This window comes from Pinus tabuliformis, chromosome Q, assembly GCF_031772625.1.
Source record: "Pinus tabuliformis cultivar Carrire ecotype Pingquan chromosome Q, CPIR1, whole genome shotgun sequence".
Lineage (NCBI taxonomy): Eukaryota > Viridiplantae > Streptophyta > Pinopsida > Pinales > Pinaceae > Pinus > Pinus tabuliformis.
This window is the reverse complement of record NC_142296.1, coordinates 1,116,432,232-1,116,443,782: the sequence shown is the minus strand read 5'-3', so window position 1 is coordinate 1,116,443,782 and position 11,551 is coordinate 1,116,432,232. Positions and strand designations below refer to the sequence as shown.

The 11,551-nt window shown below is 34.7% G+C and overlaps 1 protein-coding gene across 1 annotated transcript; it reads left to right on the top strand.

Moving 5' to 3' along the window:
* Positions 1 to 3,929: 3,929 nt before the first annotated feature.
* Positions 3,930 to 4,697, top strand: LOC149223428 (FCS-Like Zinc finger 14-like). Its single transcript, XM_089387907.1, has 2 exons — positions 3,930 to 4,495; positions 4,607 to 4,697. The coding sequence occupies exons 1-2, from the start codon at positions 3,930 to 3,932 to the stop codon at positions 4,695 to 4,697; spliced, it is 657 nt and encodes a 218-aa protein (XP_089244033.1).
* The last annotated feature ends 6,854 nt before the right edge of the window (positions 4,698 to 11,551 follow it).

Sequence of the window (11,551 nt, the reverse complement as noted above, 5' to 3'; positions counted from 1 at the left end):
TTGGAATGGATTTCAAAATAATTTTGAAGTGATCAAATAAAATACAATTGACCTTGACTATAGTGCCAGAGGAAGCCAACCCAAATCTATTGAGTACGGAGGGTAATATGCATTTTCTTTGCATTAATTGGATTGGGATTTTGTGAAGCAATTCATCATCTGCTAGGCCACACCCAAGGATTCCCTTGATTGTAATAATGGCATCCAGGAACATATAAAGCCCGCACGAGAGAAAACCAAATAAAGTGCAGGACCTTACCTCACTTAGAAGGCATTGAATTCTTTGAGCTTAGGTGAAATACCGAGTAAAGCTTTTCAAGATAAAATGAAGCTGGCACATGAAATTATCTTAGAAGGTTAGAGTTTCCATGACCAATCTATGAAAAATTGCAATTCACATGTACAAACCTCTGTTTGAATGCAAGGCCTCTCTTCAATCTCATTATTTCAACTGTATTATAGAAATTTCATAAGTTATTGATCCAGACAGACCTTCCAATTCATGGAGTTATCTTTGAGATTTTATCTTTTCATAGCCTTATAAATTACTTATAAAAGAGGTTGCTACATCCATAAAATTGTCCCATCTGGTCAACAGTGATCGACCCAACATATCTATGGAATTCCACAGGAATACCCAAACAAGGTCTACACATGCCTGGAGGGAAATGTGCAAGTAATACAAAAATTCATAAAACATAGTACCCAAGAAGCCCACTAAACCACTGAATGCATCCTGAATCAACCTCATATACCCAATATGGAACTCGTAAATCACTTAAATAAATAATTTTGGCTGCCTTGCTGATCGGAAGGATTTTTGCTTACATAGAGTAGGTCAATTTGATTGTTTAACCTATAATGATAGAACAAGTCTCTTTGTTGTTTATTTTGGCTCAGGTGGATCGTTTAACCTACAATGATAGAACAGGTCTCTTTGTTGTTTATTTTGGCTCAGGTGGAAATATAATTTTCTTATTTCTTTTAAAATTTTATCGTGTTGGTCTTAATATGTGTTTCCCACAAGTGTATTTAAAAATGAAAATCAGGAAAATAGAAACAATTGCGAAATTGGAAAATGGAAGATTGGAAAGCCAAAAAACCAGGATTTTGTAGAGTTGGAAAGCCAAGAAAACAACATAAAAGGATTAAAATAGATTATTACTCATTTTGTAAATATATTTTTATTTTCTAAGAGTTTACATAAATAAAAGCAATTAGCTCATGACAGTAATATAGGAGTCCTTATGGTAAGCAAGAAATAGACAACCATGTTCCATTACTTTTAGTCTATGCATTCCATCAAGATTTTAACCAAGAAATTATGTATTATTAAAAGGAATTAACCAATCCATTTTCTCAACAAAAACAAGAAATATGCCCTTTTCTAATTGCCAAATTCACATGTACAAACCTTTGTTTGAATGCAAGGCCTCTCTTCAATCTCATTCTTTCAACTTTATTATAGAAATTGCTTGAATCTAGACAATGTCGTATGCTAGCATGCATTAGTGTGACATAAAATAGCAGGTAAGAAGAAACCTAACAGGTATAGGTAACATTTTTCTGAACAGTACGATGGAAGTGAAAAGACCCTACTTCAAATACAAGTTATAAACTTTATAGTTTCCTGAATTCTGGGTCACTCCTAACTTATTGTTGAACTCCACCTGCAAATGAGATAAAATATCTCACACTATCCATCACACACTCCCTCTGTATGATAAAAGTGATCTCAATATCAATTTCCATACATGAATTGGTGGATTTCATTTCATTTCATAGTGTATGTAGAGGACAGAGGAAACAGATTGAGGTTCTTTGTCAACTCGCAGAAGCTTGCAGAGAGAAAGAAAACAATGCCAAACAATTGGATGAAGTATCTATGGAAAGGAATGACGCACTCCATCAAAATGAAGAAACTTGGGAAGAAAATAAAGGGATTGCCAAACAATTAGCTGAGGTTTTGAGATTGAATGAAAATGCAATTAAGCAAAAAGATGCAAGACTTTTGGAGGCTCTGTTAGAACTTGAATTTGAAAGGAAAGCACGGAAGTCTGCTGAAGCAAAGGAAACATATTTGAAGATGGCATTAAACCAAACGAGGGTATTTGCCCACAAGGAACTTGGAAAGAATCATGCACTAAAGAGGCAAAAAGACGTAGCAAGGAGCATTGACAGTTTGTAGTTGCATGCATATTTTGTAGCTTTGCTATTTTCAATGTTAAAATATATGCATTAGCTGTGTTTAGGCTAATAGAGCTATGGGATACCTCTTAATTTTCATTTTGCAGTGCGTAGTGTGTCCATGGCTGGGACTTAAGATGCTTGAACTGAACGAACTTGTTATAGCTCAGCTTAAAGTGAGAGGTCCAGCTTTTCCTGATGTAACAGAGGGTGTTCTTGTGCCATAGGTGAGCTACCTTGGGATAAAACTTGTGCATCTGTGGATTTGTTTTTTCTTTTTATTGCACTGGTTTTGATAAAATGTTTATGCAATAAATATATAGTGGAAGTTAGTCTAAACATTCATAATACATGGGAGGATTTTACTTAGATGGCTGCTAATAAGTTCTTTGTGTTCTATTTATTAATTCCATTCTTGCATTAATAATTGAATTTTAACTCACTTTACCTCTGCCTGACGCTGTTTTTTGCATATGGAAATTCAAAGGAGCGTATACTATATTTGATACCTTTCTGGCCTACCAAATTGATGGTACAAATTATGTTTTACATTTAAACATATTTTTTTGATTGAAACATCATAGGTGACTCTTGGATCACTTGCTTATCGAGCTAGACTCCATCCTAGAGATGTTGTCATTCAGTTTGATGGGAAACCAACTAAAAGCATCAAGGAGGTGAGTTGGAGCATGTTTTTTATAATCAGCAGCACACAACAATAGAGAAATTTCATGATTTGTAATTTCTTATATAAATGGGCTACAACAGATTGTTGAGATAATGGGTGACAAAGTTGGAATGGATTTTCATTCTCGATTTACTACATTTGGGTCCCCTAGATTCATTTGGGTAATGTGGGGTTGTTCAGACCCGGTTTACTACACTTAGGTACCCCCATATTCTTTCAGGTGATGTGGTGGGTGTTGTTTCATACCTGATTCACTGCATTTGGGTACCCACAGATTCTTGCCGTACGTGAGTGGGTATATGTACCCTGGCACAAAGTGGCAAGCAATTCATTGTTCTAAGGTTCCAAGAAGCGTTCCTGCTTGTGTAGCATTGATTGAAGAAGGGGTTTATACAATTGATGGAAGCAGGGGGTTTTGATACAAGGGAAGGTTGTTTTAGTGTTTAAGGGGATTGTTTTGTTTTACGAAGAAAAAATTGGTGTCTGTGAGTAGTTTTGGGGCAGAATTGAAGGATGTTTTGTATACTTGGTGTCCTGGTACTGGAGTAGAATGATATTGGGGAAGGTTTTCTGTCATTTTTTTGGTTGTCAATGTTGATCAGACACAAGCCTGAGACATTACGGAGTGATTTTAAGCCTTGCCAACAATAAGTTTGGAAAATACCCATTTGAATTGAGGGAGTAGTCAAGACTCAGGAGCTTTGAGGATTTTTTATCTTGGTTTTGCAACCAATTTTGTCTTTATAAAACACTCATTTCAGGTTTATCTTAGGATCAGTATATGCTCACTACATCCAGGGAGGTTTAGACCAGGCTTGTAGTGTGAGGTTTTCTTTATTGCAGTATATCTGGCACCAGTTCCAAGGACTCCTACACGTTTTGTGGAAGAGTGTACCCGAAGTTGTAAGGGATTGTGCATGTGAATGGTGTATAATGAATTTTTGGGTTTGAACGTCATTTTATTTTTTAATTGAAGAGATTGTGCTAAGCAAGTTCAAGAACAAGGATTGAGGGGTGACTCCTCAGTAGCATCAAGGAAAAGAGGAGAGAAAAGATGATGCTTCATCTGATGCCCGATTACCCATCTGATTCATCACCCACCAGAGTCTGGCACGAAGACAAGCACAGGTTCTGCAATGCTCCTCGGATCTCAATAGGTTTTAATCCAAAGGGGTCCTCAGATTTAGAGGGGGCCAAAAGCCCAATTTCTCCATTGGATTTGAAGACATTTTCTGGGGTTGGGATCACTTATTGGCCTGAAAATAGCTTTGATTGCCAGTTAAGTTCTCCCAAGCAGCAAAGCGAGACAATACCGATTTTTTCTCCCCATGGATTTACAGAATCCACCCATCAAACAGGAATGGAGCATTCAAAGAGCTATACTTGTGTTATATACCATGATTCAAACTCGAGCACAAACAACCCGCATACTCATTGTCGTATAAAGTGTGAAATTGTGAAATACCCTGTTCAAAAGCAAGATGAACATGAAATATGGGATGTGGCATTGCCAACTCGGAGCTATTCAAATGTTCCAGCGTTTCCCGTTGCCCATTTTCTCAGGGCTTGCTATCTTTGCAAACAACAATTAAACCATGGAAAGGACATCTACATGTACAGGTCTGTTATAATGATCACACGATTGCTTTAAACCTCTGAGAATCGATTGAATTGATTAAAATTTCCCATTCTTAAGAGTTAGTCACATTCTCTGTTTGCTGATTATTGCAGGGGTGACATGGCATTTTGCAGCGAGGAATTCCGCTACCAACAGATTTTGATGGATGATGAAATGCCTTTAACGACAGATTTTGATGGTTGAATGAATGGAGGCATTTGCTACTTCTCCATCTTCATCGAGTGTTGCTTCATAAGATCAGAGGCATGAGAATTGTCCATCATCAGAGCGGCAAAAAGAGGCGTTTCAATGTATGTATTTTTTGCATCAGAGTAGCTGTAGAAAAATACACTGCTACAGATGATATAAAAATGTATCTTTGTTTTATTCAGAGGAAAAGGGATTGAATGGGGTAGGCTTTTCTGAGGCATATTAATACGGAGAGAGTTTTTATCCAATTTTCAAGTGTCAAATGTAAGAATAAGCTAATTGAATTTTTATTTCCAATCCTTCAGATTATTCCCTTGGTAGGAGAATCATTTTAAATAGATTTGTAGTTTTATCTCCAAGAATCTGTTTAAAAATCGCTACTTCATCTAAATTTAATGAAGTTCTTTCCCCTTCAAGTGAATGCTATTTCTATGGATGTTTATCATGTCATCGTTACTTCACACAACAACTATTATAACTACAGATGCTTAGTATATTTCCAGATTGTTGCAAGGGACTTCTATGCGGTTTTCAAGATTTATATACAAATTCTGTCAATCTGCAATCAGAGTTATGCATTACACTGAAATTGTATGTGAGAGCAAGATAAAGATGATGTCAAAGCAATTTTGATATATTGGGAATCATATTCATTTTTTACATTTTATCCATCTGCTGAGTGTACACGGTGTACAATCTGGATCTTTGTGCTTTGCTTGGTTAAGGTGTGGTGTCCCCTTTGTATGTCAGTGAAGAGAAGAATCTAAGGGATTGGTGGTTGTCATCAGTATTGTGTATTAAATTTTTTGGGTTAAGTGCACTAGTTTATCCTGATGACATTATTAGGGATAACATTCAGGGAGATGGAGAAACATTTCCTACATTTTCCTATAAAATTTTCATGACTTATAAATAATCTTAAAATAACAGACCTCTTTATACATTTATCAATTATTTTTTCGAGCCTTACATCATATAACGTGGATGCTCTCTTAGATAAATGACTTGCCAAACTTTCAATCATTATAAATAGACTGTTTTTTACCATTATCCTTTGAACACTAATATATAGTTTAGTCTGAACTGTCATAGGAATGTTAGAAGGATAAGTGTCTTATTGGTGTTTGAATGTCAGGTTTAATGTTTTTTTAGTTGTCTTGGTCTTACGCTGAATTATAAATTTATGATAAATTTGACTTGTTAAATATGATATATATCTTGAGAGATTGCTAATTCCCTATCAAAAGTTTTTCTTTGGAAAAATATTACTTTTTATTTTTCTATGACATTTTTCGATTAATTTTGTTTGAAATTGGTGGGTGTTTTTTGAAATAATAAATTTAATCAAGATAATCGTTTCACCCTTTAGGGGCTCGCTGAACCATAGTCACCTCCCGTATTTTCGTGCCTCCCTAGGTTCTACTTTTTGCTGAGGCTTCTCCCTACAGGTGCGGCCATGGACGTTGGTGTGTAGGCCTTGTTGCAGTGCGGGGTTTTGTTGCGTTTGGGATTTCGTCGTTCGTTGCTCGATGCTAGTGTGTGTTCTTATGTGTGGGGTTTCGTCTGCTTAGGGTATTTTCTGTCGACAGTTCCTTGTTTGCTGTGGTCTCTAATTTTCAAACTGCGTATGTGGTAGCCGTTTTTTTTTAGATCGCCATGGGTTGTTGTGATCTTTCTGGTTCTGTTAGAAGCTACCTAGTATTGGGTTTTTGCTTCTAGTACGCCTATGCCTATGGGGGCTTTGTGGGACTAGTGCCATTTCGGGGTTTTGTTTACTAATGTTTTTGCGGCCTATTCCTGGTTTTTCTTAGCCCTTTGTGGCCTTTGTTGATGCTTCCCTTCGAGGTCTTCATTGGCTGACTTGCATGCCCATATCTCTATTTTTACAATTCTGTCACCTTGTGTTTTCAACCCCTAGGGTTTAGTTTGAATCATTTGCGGGCATGGATGTCCATGTCTTTGTTTTTACAGGTCTCTGGCTTAGAGTTTTCTGCCACTCAGGTTTCAATTTGAATGTAATATGCACATATGTTGTAAACGTGACTTTGAGTTTCTTAATGAAAACATGTTCTATTTTTCTTTCCTCAAAATAAAAAGTTTCACCCTTTCATAATGCTAGGCCACACCCAAGGATTCCCTTGATTATTATAATGGCATCCAGGAACATATAAAGCCCGCACGAGAGAAAAACCAAATAAAGTGTAGGACCTTACCTCACTTAGAAGGCATTGAATTCTTTGAGCTCAGGTGAAATACCGAGTAAAGCTTTTCAGGATAAAATGAAGCTGGCACATGAACTTATCTTAGAAGGTTAGAGTTTCCATGACCAATCTATGAAAAATTGCAATTCACATGTACAAACCTCTGTTTGAATGCAAGGCCTCTCTTCAATCTCATTATTTCAACTGTATTATAGAAATTTCATAAGTTATTGATCTAGACAGACCTTCCAATTCATGGAGTTATCTTTGAGCTTTTATCTTTTCATAGCCCCTCCATTATGTTTCTCAGAACAAAAAAAATTATTTCTTGAGGGACTTTCAATATCTCAATTAATTCCACTGATACCACTTTTATGATCCTAAGCACTGCATATGATATTATATCTACTATTAAGACAACAATATCTGATATACCATATATTTTTACAATTGAATTTAGTCTTCATACCCATTGATCAGAATACTGCTCAATCCCATTTTTATTCCTTCTAATCCCATGTTGCTTCTGCCATTCTTTCTAACAAAAACAGAGGAATGTGAATGTGAACAATGAGATTTACGTTGTATATATGTTTCAGGAATTTGTGTTGTGTTTCGAGTTTACAATATTCAATTCGTCAACGTCCAGGGTGATAACTGGAAGTTTCAGCCAATTTAGTGAGCTGGGTGAGGTTTGCAAGTGAGTCGCCCCTGTTCAAATATCTAGAGGCATCACCCATACTCATACGCCTGTAGTGTAAGAGGATACAAGCAATATGAAAGCAAGTCACATCACCAACTCCTACCTCTAGATGAAGCCCAAAACTGTTAAAAAGAAAATAATTTTTTGACTTGGAGTGAATTAAAAGAAAAAATGATTACCCAATGATAAGGAATTAATGAGTCTACAAACTTTTGTGAAAATGAGCCAAAACCTAAAGTGAAGTCAGATTTTTATTAATTAACCAGACTTATAATTTCTTAATTATGTTTTAAAAATTCTTATTGGAGTTGAAAAATATTTAAAATTGTAACTTATGGAATGATTCTTTTTAACATTTGTAAATGATAAAAAATAAAAATTAAATTAAATATATTTAATAGTCTTCGATTCATTTTTATATTAAAAATAAATAATTTAATTTCTTCAAATCATAACTTTAGTAATGATTGAATAATATACTTCTAACCATAATAAATTAAAAGAATTATTTAATTATTAAATAATGCATTTACAAATCTTCAATATAGACATTATATTTGTCCTCGTTATATTCTTCAATTAGTTGTAGTGGGGTCTAGATATAGATATGGATGACACACTGATCCCAACAAAAATTACCTATTAATTAATAGTTAATAATGTTCTTATTCCATCATCATGTTAAAATCCAAACTTTATATTAAAGCCCAAATCCGTCACGGAATTTTCTAAACTTTGAAAAATGATCGGTGGTTTTTTATGGTAAGTTCTTTTATGAGTACTGTTAAATTTATTTAAAATTTGTAATTGTATAGCTAATTATTTGTTTATAATTTGAATAAACCATAGGTTATATTATATCTATAGTTTAATTCTTTCTCGTTTTTCTTGTCACTTATGATTGATTTTAAATTTTATTAATTTATACAATATATGCAATAAAGGCACTTGGATACAAGAAACAAGATGCCCAAACATGTGCATTATAGGTAATTTGATGTTAGTACATTTTATCACCTTCTTGATAGATTTTTGTTGCATCATGCAATCACTACAATACAGGGAATTGATCATCTGAAATATGATAACTGCTATAAGTGTGGCACAAATCCCCAGTATACATACATGGATATAGACTTCTATATCAACCTCATATAAAAACAATACAAGTACTCAAAAATTAGTGAAGCTCTTAGCAAGGCATACCACCCTATATTCTATTCACTGGGTGAAGGGTAAGAAGCATTTATAAACAGTGATCTATCTTTAATCAAAGAAGCAAATACATACATGGATATAGACTTCTATATCGGCCTCATATAAAAACAATACAAATACTCAAAAACTAGTGAAGCTCTTAACAAGGCATACCACCCTATATTGTATTCATTGGGTGAAGGGTAAGAAGCATTTATAAACAGTAATATATCTTTAATCAAAGAAGAAATGCTTTGACTACAAAAACGTTTTGATTCTGCATGGGTGACCAGAGTCCTCGAACTTGGGCACCCAAGATTGCAAACAGCTAAAGAACTACATGAGACATTAGACAAATGGAAAAGGCAATGGACTGCATAGCTTCATTGAGAGGGTATATTGTCTTTTAAACGCTGAAATTGAACACTATATATTCCTTTGTCTAATATAACTTAAATGACCTTGAATAATATTATGACTATAAATTGTTTCTCCCAACATCACATCTATAGCTGACCAGGATGACTAGTGGGCACCTTATCTAAGGACTAGTGGATGAAAGGATAAATTCACAACTCTATTGATTTCATATAAATTATCATGATGCTGCTACCAACATTTGATGATAATTTGCAATATCAAGTGCCATTCTTCTCGAATTTATGCCTTACGGTGTTTCCTTTGCAACATGTGGTGCAAATGCTAGTTATAAAATTTTTATTTAAATATAAATCAGCAATACTATATTCTTCTCAATGTCAAGGTAATTTTAGTGTTGTCCATGAGAACTTACGTTGTGTGATCCAACAAAAAAACATCGTATGGTATAATTGATTAGCTACATATATACATTATCAATAGAAATAGATAAAAAAAAATCATGATATCGTTATGTTTGTTAATTTAATCTACAAAGAAAGAGTTTATAGGATTTCATTATTTCCAGGAGTCAAGAAAATATTTTAAGAACTTACCTTCTTTGTATTCTGCGCCTTGGTCCATTTCCAATCTAGCTTTTAATAGGATGTTAGCTTCAAACTTTCTAGACCTATAAATATGGTAAAATGTAATAGAAGAGAAAGTTTTTAGTTGGTGCAAGATTTGTTGAATGATAGGCAAAAGAGTGTAGTTCCCCAACATACATTTCCCTTTCATCCAATTTATGACCCTCTATGAGTGTTTGCAGATATGGATTTGGCTTATATTTTGAAGGGAGACAATTTTAAGGAGGAGCTTGAGAGCGAAGAATTCAATGAAATTGTTGGTTACTAGCCCTATGTTGCAAGAGAATTTTATGAAGAAGTTTTCTTGCAAGTAGATGGCTCCTCTTGCTCCTCCCATAGATGGTGAGAAGTTTTCCACACCATCAAAAAAATCCTAGAAGATGTCCTTTTAAATCAAATAGTTTGAAGAACGAATAAGATTGACTCTTTGAGGAGTAGAAGGCATGATATTTTCAAGATCCAAACTATTTAGTTCTAAATATTAAGAAGGAATGAGTTTTGTTATTGAACATGACTTGGTTCCTTTCAATCCAAATACCCTAGGCTACAACCAGGGGAAGACCTCTATATTGTGACTTGTGTTTTGCAACTAGCTAGGATTTCAAGCATTCCTCTATATTGTCACCTCTCCAACTGTATGATGATCCTTAGCGATCTTGTATTTCATGCAATACAATTTGTGCAAAGGGAAAAGTTATAAAAATATGAGCAATGTTTTCTGCATCTTATGCGCATAAGGGGCATCTACTTGGTCCATTGTATGATCATTTTTGTAGTATGTCTCATGTTGGTGCTTTGTTTCGAAGGAGATGCCACATGAATAATTTTGTTTTCGAGGGTTGATGAGCTTCCATAATGCCTTCCCCCACCAAAAACGCTCATTGGGGGATAGGATTTTGTGCCTGAAAGATATATCTGAATTTAGGGGAGTAATCCCCATGAGGATTTTGGGCCCAAATTATAAGATTTTCTTCCGTAATGATATTCACCATTGATGTCTTTAATAATGAAGTAAATGCAATCCATTCCAAGGAAAGAGGCCCCTCCAATGATAGTTCGTCTAGGGAGAGCCAAATCTAGAGTCCTCTAATAGAGATTTCATTTGATACTTGATTTAAAGAGAAATATCCTTTAGCATTGAATTTTTGAATTAAAGGAAATGGCAGTAGATTGAAATTTTGACTCCTTATCTAGAGGTCTTTCCAAATGAGAATATTAGTTCCATTTCCAACCTTCCATCTAATTCCTTTACCAATGAGAGGGAAAGCATGAACAATTTCTTTAAAAATTATTGATCCATTCTTTGTTGTTTTTATCAGTGATCAGATCCAATATGGGATCAATAGAGGAAAAACATATTTGAGATGCTGCATGACCTGAGACCAAAGGCTCGATCCATGAATACGTTTCTAGACACTTTTGGCCACTATGACTTTTGAGAACCATCGAAAGTATTTTAGACCCCACAAGTGATTTTGGGAAAGTGATGGGTGTACAACTTGTTAATGCAATTTTTTTTCACAATTCCATAACCATAAAAAACAAATGGAGAAGGATGTCAATCAGGATCTAAGAGAGGGAGACTTAGTATATTGGGATTGCTTCTATTACTAATTTGTAGAGTGTCAATCTCCTTTTATAGATAGCCATGTCTTTCTACAAGATTTGAATATTTTCTCTATTTTTTCCAATGTCCAATTCTAATAAGATTTTTTGTAATTGTTTAGTCTCGAAAGGAAACAT